General features: G+C 54.0%; 12 protein-coding genes across 12 annotated transcripts; 7 read left to right on the top strand and 5 right to left on the bottom strand.

The window, feature by feature from the left end:
- Positions 1-1332: 1332 nt before the first annotated feature.
- APUU_80787S (uncharacterized protein) lies at positions 1333-2182 on the bottom strand (the record flags this gene model as incomplete). The annotated part of the gene is made up of 2 exons (XM_041697107.1): positions 1333-1905; positions 1970-2182. The coding sequence occupies 2 exons, from the start codon at positions 2180-2182 to the stop codon at positions 1333-1335; spliced, it is 786 nt and encodes a 261-aa protein (XP_041562670.1).
- Positions 2183-5086: 2904 nt separating this feature from the next.
- Positions 5087-6328, bottom strand: fhpA (flavohemoprotein; the record flags this gene model as incomplete). The annotated part of the gene is made up of 1 exon (XM_041697106.1): positions 5087-6328. One exon carries the CDS (start codon positions 6326-6328, stop codon positions 5087-5089), a length of 1242 nt encoding a protein of 413 aa, XP_041562669.1.
- Positions 6329-7177: 849 nt separating this feature from the next.
- On the top strand, positions 7178-8284 carry APUU_80785A (aquaporin; the record flags this gene model as incomplete). Its single annotated transcript, XM_041697105.1, has 3 exons — positions 7178-7495; positions 7551-7851; positions 7905-8284. The coding sequence occupies 3 exons, from the start codon at positions 7178-7180 to the stop codon at positions 8282-8284; spliced, it is 999 nt and encodes a 332-aa protein (XP_041562668.1).
- Positions 8285-8819: 535 nt separating this feature from the next.
- UGA4_2 (putative GABA permease (Uga4)) lies at positions 8820-10741 on the top strand (the record flags this gene model as incomplete). Its single annotated transcript, XM_041697104.1, has 6 exons — positions 8820-8898; positions 8958-9103; positions 9152-9880; positions 9930-10016; positions 10073-10460; positions 10545-10741. 6 exons carry the CDS (start codon positions 8820-8822, stop codon positions 10739-10741), a joined length of 1626 nt encoding a protein of 541 aa, XP_041562667.1.
- A 1251-nt stretch (positions 10742-11992) lies between these two features.
- On the bottom strand, positions 11993-12676 carry APUU_80783S (putative GPI anchored protein; the record flags this gene model as incomplete). The annotated part of the gene is made up of 1 exon (XM_041697103.1): positions 11993-12676. One exon carries the CDS (start codon positions 12674-12676, stop codon positions 11993-11995), a length of 684 nt encoding a protein of 227 aa, XP_041562666.1.
- Positions 12677-13451: 775 nt separating this feature from the next.
- On the bottom strand, positions 13452-15807 carry APUU_80782S (anoctamin family protein; the record flags this gene model as incomplete). The annotated part of the gene is made up of 4 exons (XM_041697100.1): positions 13452-15116; positions 15162-15456; positions 15504-15657; positions 15711-15807. 4 exons carry the CDS (start codon positions 15805-15807, stop codon positions 13452-13454), a joined length of 2211 nt encoding a protein of 736 aa, XP_041562665.1.
- A 1041-nt stretch (positions 15808-16848) lies between these two features.
- APUU_80781A (uncharacterized protein) lies at positions 16849-17025 on the top strand (the record flags this gene model as incomplete). The annotated part of the gene is made up of 1 exon (XM_041697099.1): positions 16849-17025. One exon carries the CDS (start codon positions 16849-16851, stop codon positions 17023-17025), a length of 177 nt encoding a protein of 58 aa, XP_041562664.1.
- A 209-nt stretch (positions 17026-17234) lies between these two features.
- Positions 17235-18935, bottom strand: FDC1 (UbiD family decarboxylase; the record flags this gene model as incomplete). The annotated part of the gene is made up of 4 exons (XM_041697098.1): positions 17235-17783; positions 17853-17967; positions 18027-18414; positions 18479-18935. The coding sequence occupies 4 exons, from the start codon at positions 18933-18935 to the stop codon at positions 17235-17237; spliced, it is 1509 nt and encodes a 502-aa protein (XP_041562663.1).
- A 489-nt stretch (positions 18936-19424) lies between these two features.
- Positions 19425-21622, top strand: APUU_80779A (uncharacterized protein; the record flags this gene model as incomplete). Its single annotated transcript, XM_041697097.1, has 6 exons — positions 19425-19945; positions 19991-20247; positions 20291-20522; positions 20566-21429; positions 21485-21546; positions 21591-21622. The coding sequence occupies 6 exons, from the start codon at positions 19425-19427 to the stop codon at positions 21620-21622; spliced, it is 1968 nt and encodes a 655-aa protein (XP_041562662.1).
- A 267-nt stretch (positions 21623-21889) lies between these two features.
- PAD1 (UbiX family flavin prenyltransferase) lies at positions 21890-22540 on the top strand (the record flags this gene model as incomplete). The annotated part of the gene is made up of 1 exon (XM_041697096.1): positions 21890-22540. One exon carries the CDS (start codon positions 21890-21892, stop codon positions 22538-22540), a length of 651 nt encoding a protein of 216 aa, XP_041562661.1.
- Positions 22541-22685: 145 nt separating this feature from the next.
- Positions 22686-23429, top strand: APUU_80777A (flavin reductase family protein; the record flags this gene model as incomplete). The annotated part of the gene is made up of 1 exon (XM_041697095.1): positions 22686-23429. The coding sequence occupies one exon, from the start codon at positions 22686-22688 to the stop codon at positions 23427-23429; it is 744 nt and encodes a 247-aa protein (XP_041562660.1).
- Positions 23430-24240: 811 nt separating this feature from the next.
- APUU_80776A (intradiol ring-cleavage dioxygenase) lies at positions 24241-25393 on the top strand (the record flags this gene model as incomplete). Its single annotated transcript, XM_041697094.1, has 2 exons — positions 24241-24619; positions 24672-25393. The coding sequence occupies 2 exons, from the start codon at positions 24241-24243 to the stop codon at positions 25391-25393; spliced, it is 1101 nt and encodes a 366-aa protein (XP_041562659.1).
- Positions 25394-25396: the final 3 nt, after the last annotated feature.

Genomic DNA, 25396 nt, shown 5'->3' with positions numbered 1-25396 from the left:
GGAGACTGAAACCGACGTATCCTCGCAGACCAAACCAAGTGCCTCATGAGCTATCGAAAACAAGCCTCATATGGTAAAAGCACTTTCCCTCCCTCCCTCCCTCCTAGGACTCCTTTGCTAGCAGGTCACCAACGATCCAGACCCAGACAGGGCTAGAATCAAACACATATACCTGCATACATGCCAGACAACAGGTACCCGGTAGACACTAGAACAGTCTAGAGCAGACTAGATGCCCATCCTTCTTCCTTCTGTCCGTCCAACAACCAAAACAACCCAAGGAACCCGGCCCGGCCGCGGAATTGAAAAATCGTGGTCGAATTCCGTGGTCTGGACCGTTTCAGAACAGCGCACCATGGGGCAGCCACGCAGAGTATATGCGCGCTCAGGGGGGGCCAAACGCCAAGTCCGCAGTCCAGACTCGACAGGTGTAAACTAGTCTACGTGAGCGAGCTGCGGAGTACAGTAGACTACGATGGATCATGTCGGAATTTGATCGGAATTGGGGGCAGTGCAGTATCGGTATGCACTGTCAATCCCCCGTTGGTGCGGATGCAGGAGGATGGATGTCGACTGTCAAGACTCAACTGTCAACGTTAACTGGTAACTGGTAAAAGTACTCGTTTCAAGTTCCCACCAATCAGGCTGAGTGTATTAAGGGGGTGATTATTATATCCTTCCTTACGTTTGGGGAAAGTTGTCAAATGGTGGTGGGCCCTTGACCGTTGGGCCTAATAACGCCTGATACCCACCTCGGCTGGCCGGAGGATTTCCCGAATTTCCGCTTATTACTGTTATTATTTTTATTATTTATAACAAAATATCATAGGCCAGCAGGCGCTCCGTACTCTGGACTTGTTACGCATCGAGTAATCCTTACGAATGGTGCATAGCAGTGCTCAGAATTGTTGCATTCCATCCTTCATTCCTCGCTCATTGAAAGCAAGTAGATAGACAGTCGTCGTAGTGTATCAGTATCAGCATCAGCATCAGAAGCAGGTACAATGTATGCAGAATGCAAGCAGAATGCAAGCAGCTCCTGAATATGAAGTAGAGAGGCCCAGTTATGCGACCAGACAGACAAAACAGAACTTTTCCGGGTATCCAATGCATGCACCGACCGACCAGATCAAACGCCAGATAGGAGAAGAAGGTCTATCTCTTGATAAACCAAAAACAACAGAATTATATATAGTACATGAAGCACGACTGAGTCAGTCAGTCATAATAATAACCCGGAGCAAGTCAGTAGTCGTCCAGTTAGAAGGAAACATAAAACACCAACAAATAAAATATAGGAAATATAGAAAATAGTGACAGCAGAAGAAGAGACTAGCAGTATCTCCTCTCCCGGTCACGCTTCAGCGTCAGAACCTCCTTGCGTAACCGCTCGTTCGCATCCTGGAGTTCCTGCATGTACGTGATGGCATTGCTCAGGATCTCGGATTTCTTCAGCGACGCAGACGACTTGACCCCGTTTGAAGCTGCCGTTGATGTCGTGGTGACAGGCTTGGACACACCCGCTGGCTTCACGGCCATGGCCTTCTCCAGTGACACGAACTTAGCGTTCATGTTGGTGCGGTAGCGCTTCTCAATGATGTTGTGGGCGGCCCGTTTGGCCGCGTTGCGGCCGCGCGCGGTGTCGTCGCCTCTGTTTGCTGCGCTGCTGCGGGGCTTGCGTGTTGATGTTGATGTCGTCTGCTGTTGTGGTTGTTGTGGGGGAAGTTCTGGGGAGGAGGAGTAGCGGGTTGAGGAGGTTGAGATGGACGAGGCCTTGCGCTTTGGGAGCTGGGCCTGGGTTTGCGAGGGGTGGATTGTCTGAATGGGAGAGGGGAGGTCGATTGCTGAAGGAGGCGTGGAGGACATGAAGTTTGTTGGCGAGAAGGACTGGTCGTCGCTTTCGTCCTGGTTCAGTTAGTATATACGATGGGACGAGATGGGATGGATGAGATGGGATGGCTTGACATACTGAAGACAGCGAGTCGTCATGAGAGACAGTAAAGCCGTTGATGTCCGTCGGGGCAGCAAAGAAGTCTGCCGGCAGGTCCTTGGTATCCCACAGCATGTCGTTGGGGATGTCCATGGGGAAGGACTCGGGGACCATGGTGTTGAGGGAGAACAGGTCGATGGCGCTGTCGTAGGACCAATTGGCCGACAGGGGATCAGGAGATGAGTACGCCATTGGCAGCTATATTGATATGGTGACTAGAGCGAATAGTGAATATAATCAATCTTGGTTGTTGGTTAATTGTTGGTGGTAAGATGAGGAGGATCATGGGCAGCCCATTTATATCCCAGGTGTCAACAGCGCGTCCCGAAGCAGCACCCGAACGACCAGGAAGGAGCCGTGTGTGCAGCTCGTTCGGATCGCAGAGACTGAAGCCAGATGACAATTTCTGCACGGTGACTTGCTCGGTGAAGCGCAGCCGAAGTCACCCCAGGCCGGATGCTGCTTATCCAGATGGCCATACAGGCTGTCGGCCGGGTCCGAAGCGCTAGCAAAGCTGGCAATAACTGCTGAGCAATATAATGGAGAAAAAGAAAAGGAAAAAGTAGGAAAGGATGACAGGAGTGGGCCCGGAACGATCGCTGGATCCTCGATTCGTTCCAGCGCTGTCACTGTCAGTCGTGGTGGAGTCGGCCGTAGCTCGGAGCCGATGCTACTATACTAGAGTATAGTATACTATAGTATACTAAGTACTAGTATCCAGAGTACTCAGTCTGTTAGTTTCCTGTTATCTGCTGTCGAGGTGGTCAGTGTGCCATTATTATTATGGCCTTCAGTCGTCAGCAAATTGTACTCTGTATACTCTGTAGGCTCACTGTATACGACCTGTCTACGGCTTCTACATGCACATACATAAACTGCACATACAGACACGGAGCCCTCCGTCTGTCTCTCCATCTCCATCGTGGTCTGACCTGGATCTCGTCTCTCCGCGTCACCTCATGGGTCACCTGCCGCAGCCGGCTCCTTCGTGCGCTCGCTTACCGAGACGCCTGCTGCACCTGACGGATAACGGTTTCCTCTGGTGGATCTGATTCTGGACCCTGCAATCCGAGCGGACTAAATCATATCCGCCTGTGCTGTGCTGTGTTGCTGCTTCAGATGGCGGGAATCCCCCATTCCAACCCATCCAGCCAACAAACCCGGATCGTATGAATTAGACTCAATTAGATGAATCACGGCTGTCATCGGGTCCCATTCCGAGGCGGAATTCAGCCCCGGCCAGACTCAGGCTCAGGCTGCACGGCTGAAACGCTCAACGGCGCTGCAGGAGGCGTCCATCACACGTCACATTAATCACTGTTTGTTTTGCTATGACTACGGTCTTCCTTACTGGGAAGTCCTTACGCTAGAAGTGCAGAATACCAGACATCCTTGTCATCGTCAGACACTTGCTGCCTGCATTTGCCGATCTGATGCCGTGTGTGTGCTGCCATCAACTTGTATACGGATACTACTCATATGTCGGCCGGCTCCGTCTCGTTATTATGGCCGTTATAGCCATGTCGGAACAAAGTATGTGGTGCCTGAAGTGGTAGTTAGGTAGACCTAAATCCCGACATGAGCATTCAAATGAATATTCAGACAGCGTACTGAATTGAATAGTAGAACCCCGCAGTATGATCGCGATCCTGTTCAGCCAGGCATTGGTGATATGCCACATCCAGATACTCTTTGCAAACACATTCCTACCGACGAGTCAAGTCAAGCGTAAGGGCGTTATTTCATCTTCATGTCAGCCATCTACTCCCATCTCCAGCCTTCAGACATGTCCCTGACATCCGCTCCGCAGCTCGAACCAACCCCGCCGACCGACACGATCACGATCACCGAAACCGAAAACCAAACCAGCGGGACGTCAGATTATAGCGAGACCCAAGTCCTCACTCCTCAGCTTAATCTCTCCTGTCAAGTCTTGGCAGCGAGCATGAGGGGCAGTCAGCACCGGCCCCCGGGATGAACGCTCATCCACGGATATGGAATATGGATACACGGCGAGCAAGCAGCAAGACCACGCGATACTCCTGCATCACCATCTTCGCCGCCTTGACAATAACCTAAATCGAGATAAGGTTCCCCCCGCCATCAGTCCATGCATTCATTCCATTTCCATGCCGCGACCCTAACTCGGGATTCGAATCGCTTCAAATCCCGGGCGACCAACCATTTTGGTTCTTGAGTTGCTGACGCCGTATCATCGTGAATCTGAGAGGACCAGACATGTCAGAGATGGGGTGTTCGTGAGCTTCGTCTCGACTCCAGCGTGGGTCGTGATCTGAGCTGATCGCCGCGACGTGACGGCGGCGACCGTCGGATGGGAGATCATCGACTGCAGGTGCCTCGCTCTATATATAACATCGGCAAACCGTCTCTCCGGGTCAGCGAGCGGGGTTGTTCTCTCGTATTCAGCAGTCAGTCTGCTGTGGACGCGGTTCTTGCGTTGAACTGGTGAGAAGGGACAGGCTGGCCAGGTCATCTTGGATGAAGTTCGGTCGGACATTTCATCACTGTCCAGAGGCATACACCCGATGGGAGATGACAGACGGTCGTCGAAGTTGTCAGTTGTCAGTTGTTGATTGTCGTTGCCATCAAGGTTCACCACGTGTTGGTGACAGTTGACAGTTGACTGACACTGCATAACGGCATAGCATAACCTCGAGCTTATAGTTATACAGAGATATCCAGTTATGCAGGTTACTTCTGTATTCGCTCACCGGAACCACCCGAATCTTCCGGCCCGGTGGCACCCGGCCTGTCATACACGCTAGCCAATCAGAAGCGGCATTTACTCAGCTCGGCCGACGCGAATTTCTCGGCGTAAAGATCGATCAGAAATAGAAAAAAATGGAAAGCTAAAAGAGGACAAACAATCGAATTGATCAATTAAGAGAGGAGATTGGCTCGCCAAGAGGGCCACTGTGTCTAATTACATAACAGATCGGAACAGCCCGTAACGAAGAAAAAGAAGGAAAGAAGGAAAGGAGATTGTTGGATATCATTACTCTGTACAAAATATTATTCGTGAATCATTCTCGAATCATGTTTGGTCACTGGTGTTATTGATTCGTTATACATTCGTTATACACCGCCTGTTCCGAACAGCTCCATGTGCACGCGCGTCTCGTCAACGCCTTGCTCCGCGAGCGCCTTCTTCGTATCCAGCATGAACCCCGTCGGCCCGCAGACGTAGTACTCCGTCTCGCTGTTGTCGACGAACAGGTCCTTGTTGCCGTCAAGCTTGGACAGGTCGATTCGTCCGGCGTGCGTGTAGCTCTGGCCCTGCTTGTCGGACTCGGTGGGACTCGTCAGGAAGTACGTAGTGGACAGGTTTGGGAGGGTCTTGGAGAGGGAGTTCATGTGGTTCTGGAATGCGCGCGAGGCGGATGTGTGTGCGCCGTGGATGAAGTGGATGGGGCGTGTGTTTTGTCCTTCCAGCGCGGTCAGGCTGTTCACCATGGAGGTGAGGGGGGTGAGGCCGACGCCGGCGGAGATCAGGACGAGCGGGTGCGACGCGGTCGGAGTATCCAGATGGAAGTCGCCGTAGGGGTGCGACAGTTTGACAGTGTCGCCGACATGCACGGCGTCGTGCAGGATGTTGGACACGTAGCCTGGGTGTGCGGGTGCATTGGGATCAGCCGGGTTGAGGCCTGGGTCCTTGCGCACGCTGATGCGGTAGTATGTTGGCTGGGGCTGGTCGCTGAGCGAGTACTGGCGGCACTGGGCGTGGTTGAGCTGGGGGACAGGCACCTGGATAGAGACATACTGGCCCGGGAGGAACGAGGGCAGGGCCTCGCCGTCGACGGGCTCCAGGTAGAACGAGGTGATGACGTCCGACTCGGGCTCTTTGCGTGCGACGCGGAACTCGCGGAAGTCGGTCCAGCCGTTGGCAGCCTTGTACAGGTCGGCCTCCTTGCTGATCATCAGGTTGGCAAGCTGCCAGTACGCCGCGGCCCAGGCGTCGAGCAGCGGCGGCGTGAGGGCATCGCCGAGGACCTGGCCCATGGCCTCGAGCAGGAACTTGCCGACGATCTGGTAGCCCTCGGGCTGGATACAGAGCGAGACATGTTTGTGGCAGATGCGCTCGACGGCGGGCGAGAGGACGCCCAGGTCGTCGATATACGTAGCGTAGGCGAAGAGAGCGCCGGCGAGGGCACGAGGCTGATGCCCGTTGGCCTTGTTGGAGGCATTGAAGACGGTGCTCAGCTCGGGGTGGGCAGTCAGCATGTTATTGTAGAAGACAGTGGTAATGGTCTCTCCATGCTGCTGGAGGACAGGCACAGTGGCCTTGATGAGCGGGATCTGGTCCGGCGAGAGAGACATGGTTCAGCAGGGATTGACTTTGGGGAATCGTGGTTCAGAAAACTTACGGGTTCAATGAATCATGATATTTATACTACAAGTATTCAAGCCGAGCAAGACCCGAGACCGCACAATCCCGACTGCATGGCGTGGTCCCAGCTGGGTTTCTCCGCGGAAGAAAAGAACTGGACGACGTGGAGCCATCAGATGCAGCCGATTGCCACTGCAGGTTAGGGCAGAGGCAACAAACTGGCGGGGGTGAGTAGTGAATACCCTGATAATGCAGGCCTCGATAGCAGCTTGATAGCAACTTGATAAGCAACTTGCTATATGATAGGCTGCAGCTTGAAGGTTCATTGGTGCAGTTTGATAGGGCCAAGGGTGCAGCTTGGAAGGGCACTTGATAGGGTGACTTGATAGGGTTGGAATGGTTCTTATCACTGCCGACGAATGGCGTGGCACCAAAGAACAAAGAAGATATGCTACGTTGCAGTGGTTAGATCAACTACTTGTACTCACTACTGCAGACAACAGCTGCGTAGCTTTCCCGCTCGTTTCCGTGCATCTTGACGTCGTCTATGCACGGCTCGCCAACGCCACTACATCGACACTACATCGACACTGGACGAATCTACTACAATCTACTTCAATACCACGGAAACGATTTCCAGACCACTGTGCAGGGTTTCAGCCAGCCCAAGAGCCTCAAGCGGCCGGGCCAGTCATGACGTGGATAATCGCAACAAAGAACGTGTGCTATAAAAGCAGCCAGCGCAAGCCAGCGCAAGTTCGCACCGGACGAAGCAGATGAAAGCCTAACCCTAGATCCCTGCAATATCGCATCAGCAGTATATCCATTAATCGATCAGCATGCGCGCACCAAGGATCTTTCGCGGCCGCGAGGGGGACACCCCCGTGGTGCGTCCCAGCCGGAACCAGCTGCCCATGTTGCATCTGGCCGACACCGTGCGTAACAACTTCATCGCGACTACGAGCGAGTTCGTCGGCACATTTCTCTTCCTCTTCTTTTCTTTTGCCGGCACCCAGGTCGCAAACACCCCGAAGCCAGTCGATGGCGCCCCGCCCAATTTCCCGGCCCTGCTCTACTCTTCTCTGGCCTTTGGCTTCTCATTGACCGTCAACGTCTGGGCCTTTTATCGAGTGACCGGAGGGCTCTTCAACCCAGCTGTATGTCTGCCCAGCCCATTCAGCATTGCTGGCGCAAGCCAACTAATGTATCAAGGTAACCCTAGCGCTATGTCTCTGCGGCGGAATGCCAGCCTTCCGCGGCCTGTTCGTCTTCGCGGCACAGCTCATCGGCGGCATTGCTGCAGCTGGCGTCGTCAGTGCTTTATTCCCCGGTGATCTCAACGTTGCGACACGGCTAGGAGGCGGCGCGTCGATCTCGCAGGGCCTGTTCATCGAGATGTTCCTAACAGCACAGCTGGTCTTTGTGATCATCATGCTGGCAGTTGTCAAACACAAGTCGACATTCCTGGCGCCCGTCGCAATCGGCCTTGCATTCTTCGTGACAGAAATGATTGGTACCTCCCCTATTAAGCATTCATAAGCTCATCGCTGATATGGCTGGCCTTAGGCGACTACTACACCGGCGGCTCGCTGAATCCCGCGCGCTCTCTCGGCCCCGACGTGATCAACCGGACGTTCCCCGGCTACCACTGGATCTACTGGGTCGGCCCGCTGCTGGGGTCGCTGCTGGCGTGCGGCTTCTACTACTTCCTGCGGCTGTTCTCGTACGAGTCCGTCAACCCGGGCCAGGACTTCAACGAGTGGGAGGCCAAGATGGGGCCTGGCTCGTGGGACTCGATGCAGGGGCGCACGTACTCGGACACGACGACCTTGAACCGGGGGGTGTCGCCGCGGGGGGAGCGCAATCTCAATAACGGCGCGAGCAGCAGTAATAACAATCACACTCCTCCGCATCCGCAGCCGGCGCTTGGGGCGGAGCAGGTGTAGGTCAGTGTTTCACTAGTGTTAGTTGTTATCTGTGCGTTAAAAGTATCTGTATCCGTATACTTAGCAATACTGCATACCCTGGTGTATAGTATACTCACATCTTGCCGAACAATTTCTGTATTCTAATCTTTCAATATTATCTACACCTGAAGATATCTACTATCGTTATTGCATATTGTCTCATGTCTTCCTTTTCTTCAGTTCTGCAGATCATCCCACTCTCGAGCTTGGTGAGCGCATATCTGCCAATAGGAATTGCCACTGCAGTGGAGCCCTGCATGCGAAGAACATCTACCAATCAAATTCGCTGGACCGCCCGGAGAACAGTCCCATGCTGATCGCTGGTTCGATCATTTCGCCGATCCCTTCCCCACCGGGCCCCCTTTTCCTTGGCAGGGATGCGCGTGCGGAGAACGACGAACTGATCTCTCGATGGATTGAGAATTGGTCCAATTCTCTTCTATTCTCTTCTCTTCATCTCTGCCAGACTGTCTTGCACTTGCAGTACTTGTCGAGCGACACGACGTAACTGCAAATGGGCGAGATGCACTCTCCGCGCGGCGCACCCGTCGCCGCGCCCGACCTGGGCGACGCCCACGACCAGGAATTGCTCGGTAGGCTCTCGCGACGCCACTGGCAAGATTCACTCTCCAGTCGCTAACAGGGATGGTAGCGAAAATGGGCTACAAGCAGGAGCTGCGGCGGCAGTATTCGACGATGCAGATCTTTGCGGTCGCTTTCAGCATCATGGGGCTGGTTCCCTCGATCGCGTCGACTATTGCGTTCTCCCTGCCTGCTGGGCCTGCGGGGATGATTTGGGTATGTTTCTTCATCTTCTGGTTTTATTGTTAAGTGCTAAGGGCGTAGGGCTGGTTCACGGCTAGTATCCTGATCTTCTCGGTTGGCCTGGCCATGGCCGACATGGCGTCTGCGATGCCCACAGCCGGCGGCCTATACTGGTGGACGCACTACTTCGCCGGGCAGAAGTGGAAGAACCCGCTTAGTTTCCTGGTCGGGTACAGCAACACCCTCGGGCTAATCGGCGGAATCTGTTCGGTGGATTATACCCTCTCCCTCCTGATCCTGGCCTGCATCTCGATCGCCCGCGACGGCACCTGGAGCGCATCCAACGGCACCATCTACGGCCTGTACGCCGGCCTCATCCTCGTCCACGGCGCCTGCACCATCCTCGCCAGCAACATCATGCCGCGCATCCAGACTCTCTGTATCTATATCAATGTCGCCATCGTAATCGCCACCGTCGTCGCCCTGCCTGCGGGGAAAGTCGCGCGCGGCGGGACCCTCAACTCGGCGCACTACGTCTTTACGCACGTCGATAACCTCAGCAACTGGCCGATCGGGTGGACATTTGTGCTTGCGTTCCTCTCGCCAATCTGGTCGATCGGGTTCTTTGACTCGTGCGTGCATATGAGCGAGGAGGCGATGCATGCGGCGCGCGCAGTGCCGCGGGGAATCCTCTTCAGCGCAGGGAGCGCGTGTGTTCTGGGTTTCTTGATTCTCAGTGTCATTGCGGCCGTTATGGATCCTGATGTGAGCAATACCGCCGGTACGGTCTTTGGGCAGCCGATGGCACAGGTACTACCTCTTTACCTTGTCTTTTACTATACAATGCTAACAGAGACAGATCTACTACGATGCCCTCGGCAAACACGGCGCATTGGGTTTCATGGCTGTTCTCATTCTCATCCAGTTCCTCATCGGGCTTTCCCTGGTCCGTCTCTACCCCAATCCTCCCGGATATAATTGATACAATTCTGACGAAAGCAGATCATAGCAGCCTCCCGGCAAGTCTTCGCCTTCGCGCGCGACCACGCCCTCCCCTTCTCGCCCATCCTGCGCCATATCACCACTCGCGGCATAATAAAGCATCAGCCCATAAACGCCATCCTCTTCCTGGCCGGAATCTGCATCATCTTCGGCCTGCTGGCGCTGATCAACAGCGTCGCCGCGAATGCGCTGTTCTCGCTCTTCGTCGCGAGCAACTACGTCGCGTGGGGCACGCCCATTCTGTGCAGATTAATCTGGAAATCGAGATTCACCCCGGGCGAGTTTTATACCGGTAACACGTTTAGTACCGGTATTGCTTGTGTTGCTGTCGCTTGGTTGGTGTTTGGGTTGGTCCTGAGCATGTTTCCGACTGTTAAGGATCCGGGGCGTAAGTTTCCTACCCTTCCCTACCCTAATTTCCCCTTTTACTTTTTATTTATTTATTCTGAATGCGTGGCTAACTGAGCTACAGCCGGCGATATGAACTACACGGTCGTGCTGAACGGGTTCGTGTGGCTTGCGAGTATGCTGTACTACGTAGTCTATGCGCGCAAGGTGTTTTCGGGCCCGCGCTCGACGATTGCGGAGGGGGAGGCTCCGTCGTCTTCTGGGACTGATGGGTATGAGAAGGAGACGGAGACAGGGAAACGGGAGAAGTCGGAGATATAGATTAGACGAGATGAGACTGGACTGGACTGGCTGTATTATAAGCGAGGGTGTAGAGTACTTGTTGCATAATATACTATTCTTAGACAATGAGTGGTATAGCCGGTACAGCAGTATACTAGGTACCAAGCCCAGAAGAGGATATACTAAGTTCCGGACGGGGCTATAGTATGCCTGCGAGGGAAACAGTAGTTATACATAGTAACAAAGTCTTGTTTCAACAAGGATATTGTTAAGGACATTGGCCTGGAACCACCAAAAGTATGTCTTTATTACAGCCTACTTTAATATATATATTGCTGGTATCAAATAAAAGGACAACTGATGCTAATTGGAGATTTATTGGGAGGATATTATTTCGTGTTCGATATATATATATATCAGGCTGCTTATATTAACCATCCGACAACTAAGCTACATCTGCCCTTCTGTATACTTATCGCAATTAGAGACAACAAATCTAGCTTGAATGGGATTGTGAAAGTCTACAGTACTTGACGCAGGTGCACGTTAGAGCAGATATGCAATATCAGGTAGACAAGAATATTCATTGAGCGGAGCATATTCCCCCACAAGGCAACACGCCGCGACAGCTGGAGCGGATCTCGAACCTCGGCCTCAAGCCGGTTAATCTTGTTCTTCCCCCATGAAACCGGTTAATAATTAATATAAATGACATGCGCCCAGGCCCAACCGGCTTCTCCGCCAGGCGCCACCGACGAAAGTGAAACCAGTAGGGCCTAGGTGAATTCCGCTGTTTGTTTGTCTGTAACTCACTGTCACAGTAACAGGTCCCAGATCGACGGCCAAGACGGCACAGAAGGACCGACGAATCTGCGCCATAAGGCAGATAACTTTCGTAAGGCAGTGTAGATCTTGGTCCATCGTACGTTTCTCAGGAGTCAGAACTCAGAAGTTGGAGTGGTTGGGGCCAGGGCCCATGCGAGATGAAGAGACGATCCTCCTGTCTGGGGCCATTTGTAGCTTCCCCGGTGGATTACGGAGCAACGTTGCTTACGGTGATATTCATGTCAAATGATTATGGAAAGTGAAGCGAATATCCAAACAATTCAACTCATCATTATTAGGTAGCAGATTGTGCGGTAATCATATACAGTGCATTGGGTGTATCATCTAAGGAGCGACATTCATACATTATGTACCAAGCAAGATAAAGCAGGTACTTGGGTAAATATATCAAAAAAACAAATCTATCCCTGAAACCGAAACAGGAAACAAAAGCAGGTTTCACGTTTACAGGGCAGCAACGACACCCATCATGCCGACGAGACCAGCAACGCCCATGAAGGGGGTAGCATAGGCAGCGCCGTCATCCGTGGGGCTGGCGTCGTCACCAGAGTCGGTGCTGGAGGCATCAGGGGCCACGGAGCTGGTGATGGTCGCCTGTGTGGTGGTGGTGGAGCCCTCGGCGTCGGTGGTGGTGATGGCAGAGGTGAAGGTGGTAGGGGTAGCACTGGCGCTGCCGCTGCCACTGCTAGAAGCACTTCCGCTGCCACTTGAGCTGCCAGTGGCAGAGGCGCTGCTGCTGTCTGAGCCGGTCAGGCTGTCGAGGGCAGAGGTGCCGCTGGCGGAGACCTCGGAGAGGATGGAGGAGGCCTCGGTGGGGATGGCGCCGCCGGACTCGGTGATGGAGTTGTAGATGCTGGTGGCCTCGTCGGGGATGCCCTCGGCGCCAGACGAGATCTGGTTGATGATGTCGTCGATGTTCTGGGCGCTGGCGAGCGCGGCGAGGAGGAGAGAGGAGGCAGCGATGAACTTCATTGTGATGGTTGGTAGAGTATTTGGTAGGAGTAGATAGAGTGATAGAGAGAGATAGAGATAGAATGATATTCGAAAGACAGGAGAACAGTCCTTATTTATGAGCAGCAACACCGCCACTGCTCGCCACTGTCGCGATCCCCGGCCTGGTTCCCTCATTCATACACACTCCACAGGACGCTGAGCCCTGTGGGCCCGTGGAGCCCTCGCCTGTGAAGGAAATTGCACGGCGCCCAGTTGCCGATCTAATTTTAGCTGCTGCTAGACTTTTCTAGTCTTTTTTGCCTGGAACTGGGCATCTTGAGTGGCTCCCAGGCAGGCCCGTTTATCCACCGTCTGTTGCTGATGACGTTGCGCCCAGAGTGATGCAAGACCGCAATATTCTTGCAATATTCCGTAGTCACCAAGACTAAGAGTCACGTACTTGCCTTGAAATCTCGAAATTGGGTGCCTGTCCCTGTGGTGGTGGCACAGCCTGCGAACCATGGAACAGCTTGCATTCGCCTCCCATTCCACGGGTGCAACTTACACCAGTTTCCTGGTGTAAAGTGAAGCTGAGTAAGAATTTAGCTGCCTAAGAGTGTTCACAAGCAACGGGAGCATGGATGTCGCAATGCTTGTCGGCTCAGCCCGCAGACTGTGTACATGAACTGTACCACTGGATGACTGGAGACAGTACGTACAGCCTCAGCAGGCGTCCAATCTGCTCTCTCCAACAGCGGTGTTGGACAGTTGGAATTGGAATCGGAATCCTGTCAGTTCCACAGCTGCGAGCTGAGTCGCTGCTGAGCCTCATCTGATACATCGCGACATTACGCGGCCTGTTCTATTTGGGGGCCAGCCCTACATTGGCAAACATAAGCCACTCACTTCCAATACGCAGTTCACGTCAACGCAGGGTCTAATTCTGTAGCCTGTAGATGGATTTAGTTAGTTACATCTCCTTCTCACCCTTGGAGTCCTCGCCCGACCTGCCCAGGGCCCTGATGATGCGCACCCCGTCCTCCACCGCAGAGCCCGTCCAGAACCGCCGCTCCGAATCCAACGAAGCCTCACGCAGCACATCGTCGGACTGCGGGGACGGTGGATCGGTCGCACTCGTGTAGACGCTGACCCGGTCGCGAAAGCGCACTCGCAGCTTTCCATTGCTGCCTTTGGGGCTGCCCCCTCTACCCTGACCCTGACCCTGGCCCTGAGCCACTTCTAGATATCCCTTGCGCATTGCATATCGCTTCGCCCCCTCTCGACGCAGCACACTGGCCATGATCTTGGAAAGCCCCGTGCTCACCGCAAATTGCATAGCGAGGTACGCCCACTCCGCGACCAGGATGGTCAGCAGGAACGACGAGGCGCGGATCTCCGCCATCCCGCCGCGGTACAGGTACACGATTGCCGCGGTCGACAGCGTGCCCAGCCAGGTCAGCACTTCCAGCCCCTGCAGGCTGGGCCCGATCGAGTCCGAGCGAATCGGCGGCGGGCGCTGGCACTCGTGGCTGAGCTTGAAGAAGTCGCCGCGGAGCTCGAGCCAGTTGTTGACCAGGAATCCGAGGGCGACGAGCGGCCACGAGGTGCCGAAGAGCGTGAGGTAGCCGAACTGCACGCACATCTCGAGGGTGTCCTCGTGGACGTTGTACTCGTCTGCGTCGGCTTCTCTGCGCACGCGGGAGAGAAAGGCGCTTTCGTCGGGCTCGTCGAAGAGGAGGTTGTTTGTTGCGTGGGAGGCCGCTCGCTTGCGGTGCTCGACGGCTTCCTTTTTGCTCTGGTAGTCGCGCCATTTCTGCCACACGATGCCCTTGACGTAGGGGTAGACGATCTCGCCGAGGAAGTCCAGCACCTGGCCGGTTAGCGTCAGGTAGATGACTTCCTGCTGCAGACGGCTGGGGTCGACTTGGAAGTCTAGCGGGTTCTTTGCGGGCTCGCTGCGGAGATGGGCGACGTCTAGGTAGGGCACGATGGTGGCGCCGAATGGGACGTACACGAACGCTGTAAGCACGGTGGGGAGGAAGGCTGTTATGAAGTGCATCACGAACTGCTTCGCGGTCTGCGCCAGGTCATATTGGTCCTGGGTGCGGTAGTTCTCGTACTTGGTCAGTCTGGTCGCGATCGAGTTCAACAACCCGGTGATGGAGGGCAGAAACAGCGAGAAGACGACCGTGGGCAGGAACTCGAGATAGCCCTGGAAAGACCCTGTGTAGACTTCTGAGATGAACACCTCCATCGCAAAGGTAATCACAATCAAGCCCCCCAGGGCGGCCGCAGCAACGGACGCAAAGGGCACCAGCAGCAGCTGGCGGAGGAACTGCCGGTATGGCGAGAAGACCTGCACGGTCTGCCCGGTGATGCGGTCCTTGACTTCTTTCTCCCAGACGTACTGCGTGCGAGTCACCTTGAGGGCTCCGACGCCCTTGACCTCCCACCGCAGACTCAGGTCCTTCTCGCGGATCTTCCAGTACTCGACAAACACCATCGCCCAGAGACAGTTCCCAACAGCGAAGGTAACAGAATAGGGTCCTAGATACCACCAGGTCAAGGCTCCCCAGACAGCCGGAAACACCAAGAACGACGAGTATGACTGGATAAAGGCAAAGTAGAACGCAACCTATCTGGTCAGCATCTGATACTACCAACACAGGCCAAGACTCACCTTCTCGCCAAAAAGAGCCCGAATGGCATCGAGATCCTCAGCAGTCAGGAGGACCGTCTTGCTCCATTTCCGCAGCAGTTCGGCATTGGCCTCCTGGTCGTGCAGCGGAAACGCCGACGCAATGTTCTTCCACTTGCGATGCTTCGGCGTGATATGAGCACCGCCCAGCTCCTTCTTCCACGTCACCGCATGGTATACTGATCGGAGGGCCTCGGCGGGGGTTTCGGCGTCCGCTATCGTGTCGTCGTCGCCGGCGGGGATTTCGTGGATGATGCCGTACAGCCAGTCCTTGATTCTACACCAGTTAGTTGACAGAAACACAAGCCAGAATACAGGTCATACCTAGACTGATATACCAGACTCCCCAAATGCAGTCTTGGGACTCGAATGAAGACTAGGAGTGAGGCTCCGTGTCCATGCCGCACCTGCGTTTCGAGATGTGCTTCGTGGAGATCGTGGATGAGCGACTCGAACTCCTCGATCGCTTTGGACGGTTCTTTTCTCGTTAGATCTTAGCAGTGCCAGACTGGGAGTCGGGACTGGGCATACCAATGTCGTCGAATTGATAGTGCACAACCCAGTCGACGCCGAAGTTGTCGTGCTGGGGGGCCAGTTCTGCAGGCCTGTAGTCGGGCGTGAGACTCATTGAGAGGGACAGGGTAAGGAGATCAGCATTTTATGCATAAGAAGAGTAGAGTAGGTGAAGTAGAGTATGGTAGAGAGATATAAGGGGGGTAGACAGAGAGCAGGTGGGGAGTGCAAGGAGACACCCAGCGCTTATCAGTTATTATTAGCTGATTCTCTTCTGTTCTATCCCTGGCCGGTCGTGCATTGTGCAACGTATCCCAATCCAGAATCAATAATTCCCCATAGGCGAAGGGGAAGACGGGGTAAGCTGTCAGCCCTACAGGGCTCGGCCAATGTGCTTGATCTGTCATTCGCTGTGGGCTCGCTTCAGGATATTCTGTTGCCTACGGAAGTCGGATACATTATTCTGTCTTTCCCCGTGCGGAGTATTCCTTGAGAGTTAAGACTGTGTGTGTGTGTGCTCAGCTGCACTGACTCGAAATATGCGGAGTGCCATTTCGAGTACTCAGTAGAGACACACCGATACACACCGTGAACCGAACTCGCAGCAGACGAGGGGAACTTGCAGCGATTTGCGTGCAAGTGCGAACAGGGCAACGAACAGGACAACGAACAGGACAAGGAGAATGCGGTCAGCTGCAGAATCCTGCTGCCTACTGCCTTGCGTGTCCCGATTGGGAGCTATACAAGCCGCACTCGGTGGGACGCGGTGGGGAGCACGGTGGACCTGTGGCGCAGATATTCTTTTCCAGCCAATGAATGCTTGTTACTATTGGCCAGTATGGGTGTCCTTGCAGGCAAACAACATTCTGGTTGAATGCTTCGCTCCGGCTCTTCCATACAAGCCTTCTGCACAGATATAAGCTTGGACGATGATGTCTAAATCTGCATATACAATCTGCACTTTAATTACACCCTAATTACAGTCTAAATTGAACTCTGCGCTCTAAATTGCACTCTGCACTCTAACCGCTACCTTACTGCTCGAGTAATCAAGGGGAGCAGGTCGTCCACGGATTGACTGAGCTTTCCTTCCTCATTATCTCCTCTCTCCTCTCGTCTTCAGCTTGAAACTTCTTGATTCTGATTCTTGATCCCAATGCTGGCGACATTTGCTGAATCCATGGCCCGCCAACTCTTCCCCGGGCAGAACCTGGCCTTTGGCCTCAGCCTGTTCCTGTTCACCTTCATGTTCATTCCAACGCTGGTCGTGCTCCTCGCCGTCGTCGTCTTCTTCCTCTTCTGCTATCCCCAGCTCCGGAAGCCCTGGTCATAGGTATGTATGAACCTACCTTTTGTCAACAACTGCTAATCGAAGTTAAAGTCTTGACTTATGTATCATACCACCGACCACCCACTAATGACGTCTTTAATGCTGGCGCATGTACAATAGTCTAAAAGTATGGAATCTTCGCCTATTTACGTTGACAACTTGACATACATAGTAGTGACATCCCTAGTAAATAATGCTTATATAATTATTTATTATATATCCAACTTCTCAAACCCCATAGTCTCCCACTTCCCAAGCACATCCCTCTTGACATCTTCAGGAAACGACTCCTTGAAGTCCGCCGCCTCCCAATCCCTGCCCTCGCTATACTCAACCGCCAACAACGCATCAGAGACAACCTTCCCCCCACGCACCGGCGACCTCGACTCCCCTCCATGCCCATTATACGGGATCAGGGGAAACGCACGCACATCGTCAAAGAACACCTCATCTGTCCCCGGTCTGCACCTCGTCGAAAACGCCCACATCACCTCCCGATCGTCATACACATCGATGTCCTCCCCGACAAGCACAATCCGGTGGATCGTGTACCCGGCCTTGTGGTTGAAGATGAGATCGCCCACATCTTTAGCGAACTGCTTTGGTGTTGTTTGCATGGACCGCAGTTTGGGTGTGTCGATGCGCAACGCGACCCAGGTTACCTGCGAGATGAAGGGCGCGAAGGCGTCTAGGACGGGGAGGGAGGCTTTTTGACATAGCTTGCGGATTTCGGCGGCGGCGAGGGAGCCGATCATTGTGTGCTGTTAGTAGTAGCAGTTAGTATATACATCTATACAAGGTAAATGAGTTCGTAAGTGTAGGAGACGTACGGTTTCGTCGGTCAGTTTCCCGCAGGAGCTCATGGGGAGGATGGCATTGTCTCTGTATGTGATCTTGTCGACTCGATATTTCGGACAGAGATGTGTATCTCCAGGGAAGATGTACCTTTATACCATTAGCATACCCGACACCCCACTGTTTAAAAGAAAGAAAGAAAGACAAACCCATGCATCTCCCCAAACGGACCCTCATCCCCCGTCTCCGTAATCGACAGTGTCCCCTCCAACACAATCTCCGAAGTCGCCGGAACATAGATATCGTTTGTATCGCACTTCACCAGCTCAATCGGCTGTCCAACCATCGCACCGACATACTCCGCCTCGGAAACGCCATCCGGGATCGGCATGCTGGACGCCATGATCGCCGCGGGGGGAACCCCGAATGCCAGAGCCCAGGGAACATCGCGGCCCTCCTTTTTCCACATCTGGTGGATCTGCCATAGATGCTGGGGCTGGATGACCAGGCCGGTCAGGTGGTTCTTGTCGTGGACCATTGCGCGCGCGATGGACCAGTTTGTCCATTTGCCGCAGGGGGATTGCACGATATGCATTCCTGGTGTGCAGTGTAAGTAAGAATCTAACACTCGAGAGAGAGGGTTCCTAGTTGAAGTGCTTACCAAAAGTCTGGATGTATGCCCCCCCGTCAGATTTATGGATCATCGGCGCAGGAAGCTGCGTGAGATCAATCTGGTCTCCTTCTAGGCTATTCTGCTTACACGGCCCCGTAGGGACAACAGTCGGCGGAATCGGAGGCAGCTGGTCCGCTTCAAGCATCTTATCAAGGATATTCCTCATGCTAGCTGTTGGGGGTAGACCCAGATGGCGGGCGAGGCGGCCATATCGCTCGCTGGGTGAACTTCGGAGAGACGCCGGGGCGCCGAGGATACGGAAGAAGCCGTCTTTGGCGCCGAGGAGGTTGTTGAACAGCGGGGCCTTTTGGTCGTTCTCGCACACGAGGCGGGTGATTGCGGCTGCTTCGAGGTTTGGGTTTATGGGGGTGTTGATCTCGATCAGGTCGTTGTCTTGCTTCAGGGCCTCGACGAAGGAGCGGAAGCAGAGTTGGGGTGAAGACATGTTGACGCAGGTCTGTTTATGTTGGGAAACTGTTTGGATATTCAGGAGGTTTATATACTTCGCCGGCAAACCGGCTTGCAGACTCGGGCCGATGAGGCATTCGTACTGATGTCTCGGGCTCGGGCTCGGGGGCTCGGAGATGCTCGTCGTGGATCCGCAGCAGGGAATTGAAAGATTTTAGTAAAGTTGTGGACCCACAGAGTAGTCATGGTCTACAGAGTGCAATGAGCAGCTAATACTGCCCGAACAGCTGGATATTCATTGCCTGAACAGTTGGATATCCTCGTTACTAGAAACAGTCACGTGAGGTCCCGATTGGGAATCCGAGATATCCGAGCTGCACCGCTTTGACTTGCTCCAGTCCCTGCTTCACCTCGTGGGCATGTATCTACATTGTATACTCGATAATAGAGTGTTTGGTTACGACTAGGTAGGGCTGGCATATTTGAAGAGCTAGAGTCAGTTGCATGGGAATGGTATCTTGGCCACATGGACTCCCCGAATAGCATCGAACGGCAAGAGATCGACCGCGTTCTTCGCCTCAAACGCAAGCAGCGGGAATCAAAGGCCTGCTATCCCTGTCGCCAGCGGAAAGTCAAGTGCGATGGCAGCCAGCCCTGCAGGACTTGCGTACGGCGGGACCACCCCCTGATTTGCGCCTACAATGTCGAACAGACTCGGAAGAAGGCTGCACATTCCAGCCAGGGTAATATAACAGACAGAAATAGAAATAATGCACAGCCGTCTCGCAGTGCAGATGCCGGGCCGAGCTCCCTGGACAGCCCTCGGAGCTCGGCGCAGAACCACGACAGCTACGTCTTTTCCGGGGATAACTCGCTGGTCTCGATACTGCACCAGCAGGACCCCGAGGGGACCATGGCTCGCGAGGCTACGTCTGTCCTGGGCCTGCACAACACGTATCTGAGCTATCCGTTCATCGAGTCCAAGACGCCGCATGACCGGTGGGTGGCTATTCTAGATATCCTCCCTCACCGAGACGAGGTTTTAAAGTACGTCCTCTTAACTGTGATTTACTGTCCAGTTGCTTATTGAAGATTCTTTCATTTCTACCGCATATGTGCATACCCGTTCAACCCGATCCTCGTCGACGTGGACAAGTTCGAGTCCGACATCTGCATCTATCTTAGCACGTATGCTTCTGGAGAGCTGAGCGACCGAGATAAGATATCGGAGCAATGGACGTCAGGGAGATCTGTTGGCCATATAAGTCTCCTTCTAGCGACACTGGCAGCCGGTGCTCACTTCTCTGACATGGAGAACCCCCAGCGCTCAGAACTGTGCCAGGACTTTGGTAAGTAGACCATGCCATTTGCTGCCAGCTACTTACAGATCAGCTCGCCGCTCTTTCCAGGCTCTGCGTCTTGCAAACTTCCTGCTTCGGCCGTCGCTGGATGTCGTCCAGTCTCTCCTCATTCTCGGCAATACGCTCCAGAATAATGGCCAGTCCGATGCAGCCTGGGCCTTGCTGGGGACGACGGTCAGGCTGGCTCAGACTCTGGGGTTGCATACAGAGAGAGGCATCTCGCACTGGCCTGAACACGCAAAACAGAAAGCTAAACTACTATGGTATGATCCTGTCTTATAAAACAGTACTGTCTAACCCACCCAGGTCAATGACAGTCTGGCAAGACAGCCTCCTTAGCCTCTGCTACGACCGCCCACCCATCGTCTCCAACATACGCTGGACACCAGAAGCGATATCATCCCCACGGTTGGAACTCTCATACGTCAACCTCATGCACTACTTCTGCTGGGTAGGCTTCGAGATTATGAAAATAGAGGAAATCCCCGAACAGCCAAACCACAACCTCACCCTGCTCACCAATCTCGACAGCACATTCAATCGAGCACAAACACACCTCCTCAACCGCCAAAACTGCAGAAATCTACCGCAGCATCTAGAACATCTCGCACTGCGCATGCACGTCTCCTTCATCGCCTCTGCGCTCTGTCGACCGGCAATCAAGACACCCCCGACCCCGACCCCGGGACATCTAAACGAAGATCCACGGCTGGTATCCCTTCGATCCCGGGCGCGAGAGAGCCTCATCACGGCCTCGCGCGCGTTCCTCGATTTCCAGGCTCTGTCTGTTGTGCCGCTGAGGACGTGGTCGATGGTTCACACGGTGCTCAGCTCGACGCTGCTTTTCTGCACGTGGCAGGAGACGAGGGACGATGGGGAGTGTCGGGACTTGCAGCAGAGAGTTATCGAGGTGTTCTCTGGGGCTGGGGCTGGGGCTGGGATGGAGACGGGGTCGGATTATAGCCAGTGGCTGTCAGCGAGACATATCCGGGCGTTGATTACGCTGCGGCAGACGCTCAGGAAACGGAGTGCTCAAGAGACAGGAACTGATCAGAATGAACAGACGCATGTAGCTGGTTTTGCGGGTTTCCAAGCCGGCGATGGACCCCAGAATATGATGTCGATGGGGGAGCTGTCGTATAATGAATTGTTTCCGGGATTGGACTACGGGTGAGTTATGCAAGTGATATAATATTATATTATACGGTCATTGCTAATGGAGAAGGTTCCCTGTTCCTGGTGAAATGGACTTCTCGCCAGTGACGTACCTTGACTCCATTATGAATGGTATGTATGGGCCACATGGACATGAGAGCCTGCTAACAGGACAGTTCCACTCTTCGACTTTCCAGAAGAGTCCTAGTCACGGCCTGAATAGACTATATAGACACTTGTCAGGCTTCCGACTGATCCGTCTCCATCTCGGATCCTCGGACCCTCGGATTTGCTTCGGTCTCGGTCTCGACCTATGGACAGTATCAGTTCCTGTCGGTTTCCCGATTGCAGTTTGGCTGAAAAGTCTGAATCGGCTGAGAATGATTATACGGACCGATTGGTACTTATATAAAGCCTCTGAGACCCATACCTTACGCAACCAGCCTCCATCACTCTCACTATAATCTTTAACACAATGCTACCCAATTTCTTCAACAGCACAACACCCCAATCCAACCAACAATCCCCAGAGCCAATGAACACAGAAACCAAACCCCGCAAGCGCATCGTCGTCGCAATAACCGGCGCAACCGGAGCCATAATGGGCATAAAAACACTCCTCGCCCTGCGCCATCTCAACATCGAAACCCACCTCATCCTCAGCAAATGGGGCGAAGCCACCCTAAAGCACGAAACCGACTACAAACCATCAGCCCTCAAGGCACTCGCCGCGCACACACACAGCATACACGACATGGCGGCGCCCATATCCAGCGGGTCATTCAAGGCGGACGGGATGATAATCGTGCCGTGTAGCATGAAGACGCTGGCGTCGATCAACTCGGGAGTCTGCGACGATCTGATCTCTAGGACTGCGGATGTGATGCTGAAGGAGAGGCGGAGGGTTGTGCTTGTGGCGCGCGAGACGCCGCTGAGTGAGATCCATTTGAGGAATATGCTGGGGGTGACGAGGGCCGGGGCGGTGGTGTTTCCGCCTGTGCCGGCGTTTTATATTCGGCCGGCGAGTGTGGAGGAGCTGGTGGAGCAGAGCGTGGGGAGGATTTTGGATCTTTTTGACCTCGATACGGGGGGGTTTGAGCGGTGGGGTGGGAAGTTGTGTACTTAATTGCATTTTATAGTATAATATTGTTATGTTCGGAATCGGTCCTCGGATGCTGGAGCTCGGATCAGATTGGAGTTACCCCTCATCCTGGACTGGGTATAAAGAGTCTGGCATGTCGTCCCTGCAATAGATGTCTATCTATATCAAAATGTTCTACGAACCCGGCGTGACAGACCATGGCCTCCCCCACGATCCCTTCAAGGTAAGCCTACCAACCATAATGCCCATACTCTATACCCATCCCGATAACAAACAGGCCTGCGTAATCCCCCGCCCAATCGGGTGGATATCAACCCAAAGCCCATCAGGCACCTCCAACCTGGCCCCCTACTCGCAATTCAACAATCTAACCTTCGACCCGCCGTACGTGATGTTCTCCTCGAACCAAACCGCCACAAACAGCCGCAAAGACACCGTCATAAACGCCGAGTCCACCGGCCAGTTCATGTGGAACCTAGCCACCTACCCCCTCCGCCACGCCGTCAACATCACCGCCGAGCAAGTCCCCTACGGGGTCGACGAGTTCACGCGCGCAAATCTAACCAAGGAGCCTGCCTCCAAGGTAAACTGCCCCATGGTCGCTGAGAGTCCTGTGAAGTTCGAATGCGAGTACCACACGACCATCCGGCTGCCGGGGAACCCGCCGATGGGGACGGTGGATGTGATTATTGGGAGGGTGGTGGGGGTGCATATTGCGGAGAGTGTGCTTACCGATGGGATCCTGGATGTGCGCAAGACGGAGCCGATTGCGCGGTGTGGCTACTATCAGTATACGGTTGTGAGGGAGACGTTTGATATGGTGATTCCGGGGATGAGTGAGGACGTGCTGTATGGGCTGGAGGGGAACGCGAGGAGGAATAAAGAGAAGCATTTGAAAGATACGGAGAATTAGGCAGATGACCTGAGTTGTTGATATCGTGGACAGTACTATAGATATTGAATATCACCGGGATAAGTATACTTCCTACTTAGTGGCCAGTACAGGAGACTCGCCCGCTGGTGTACTGCACCTGCCATTCGGGCTGATATGCAATTAACAATAAGTTAGCGTCAGGCGTCCAGGATATGTAACTCGCACTTGGTCTGCCACGAGTCATTTGAGACAACATCCAGAAATAACAAGTAAAAGCCGCGTAATGCTCCAACGTCCAGCCGAACTCTATCTAGATGCATCGACTATCGGCGAGAGCAGAGCCGACACCGATGGGTTGGTGATGCTGGCTTAGGGCTCGGAGAACATCTCGCCTGTTTGGAAATAAAAGTGCCAATCATGTCGGCATCGCGGGCTTCGATCCCCGACTTTGCTAAACTTGGAAGCATCGATGTTCTTGGCGAAGGATGAGGAGAGATGCCGAGAGGAAAGTCCAAGAGTGCGTGTACTGTATGTTGGATGAATTGTAGTATATGGTTTCTATACAAGCTAGGAGAGAGGCATAGTATCGCGTCGTCAGCTTGATCGACAAGCTTATTCCCAACCATATCTCGCCTCAGATTCTAATCTTAGCAACCTATGAGCGATATTGGAGTAATCTGGATCAGTCTGCCGTTGACTGCTCTCAGTCTCCCAATGTCGTGCGAGTTATTCGTCAGCCAGAGGCTGGTTAGGGCTTGCCACATATAAAAGGCCATACTTCTGCCATAAAGGCAGTACAATAACAGTTCATCAAAGATCGTTAGCAATCCCATCCAATATTCACTCTACAATGCGCATCTCTTCTCTCTTCACCGGCCTTCTGGGTCTGGCTACCATAGTCTTCGCACACCCCGGCCACGATATCAAGGCCGAAGCTGCCGAACGTGCCTCTGCCTTGAAGGGCATACACACTCGAAGCCTAGACAAATGCTCTACAGAGCCCAACGCCCACACCATCGAAGCCGCCAACGTCGCCCGCCGCAAGACCATGCTGCATAGAATCCGCCAGGCGCGTGGTCTCACCGGGCCTGTCCTCCAACGCGACCTTGCTCCTTTGAACGCAAGCCACGCATCAAACCTATCAGTCACACCGTCCACAGACCCAGCAACGCTCTTCCAGTCCAGCGGATCTTGTATCCTCGCCGAAGACACCACCCAAGGGCCATACTGTACCACCCCATACCCAAACAGACTCCAATTATCCATCTGACAAGAAAATAGACGTCTCCGGCGAACTCATCCGCCGCACCCTAACCGAATCTCAGCAAGGAATCCCCTTATATCTAGACATCCAACTCGTCGACAGCAGCACCTGCGCCCCCGTGCCCTCGATCTGGGTCGACCTTTGGAGCTGCAACGCCACAGGGGTGTACTCGGGGGTCAGCGAAGCCGGAAACGGGGTTGGAGAAAACGACCAGGCCAACCTCAGCCGCACTTTTCTGCGCGGGCTGCAGCAGACAGACGACGCGGGGGTCGTGCAGTTCCACACCCTCGTTCCGGGCCATTATGCGGGGCGCGCGAACCATGTTCATATGCTTGCGCATGGGCACGGGACGAGCGTAAACACGAACAATGGAACACTGAGCGGGCTATACGCGCCTGATTCAATGCGGAGCGCACAGATTTTCTTTGACCAGGGCCTGATTTCGGACGTTGAGGAGACCGAACCGTATGCGGGCAATGGGGTTAAGCATACCGCGAATGTCGAGGACTTTATCCTGCGGCAGGAGCTGGATGGGGGCATTGATCCGTTTGTGGACTGGGTGTTGCTGGGCGAGGATATTCGGGATGGGGTGTTTGGGTGGATTAGGGTTGCGTTGGATAAGGAGGCTGAGGCGGAGGATGTTGCCCCTGCGGTGTTTCGGACTGGGGAGGGAGGGGTTGAGAATGAGGACTTTAGTTGGCCTGCTGGAGGGCCGCCTACGCTTCCTACGCCGTGGTGATGT

Source organism: Aspergillus puulaauensis, chromosome 8 (genome assembly GCF_016861865.1).
Source record: "Aspergillus puulaauensis MK2 DNA, chromosome 8, nearly complete sequence".
Taxonomy (NCBI): Eukaryota; Fungi; Ascomycota; class Eurotiomycetes; order Eurotiales; family Aspergillaceae; genus Aspergillus; species Aspergillus puulaauensis.
The sequence above is the reverse complement of the archived record's forward strand: the minus strand, read 5'-3'. Positions and strand labels throughout refer to the sequence as shown.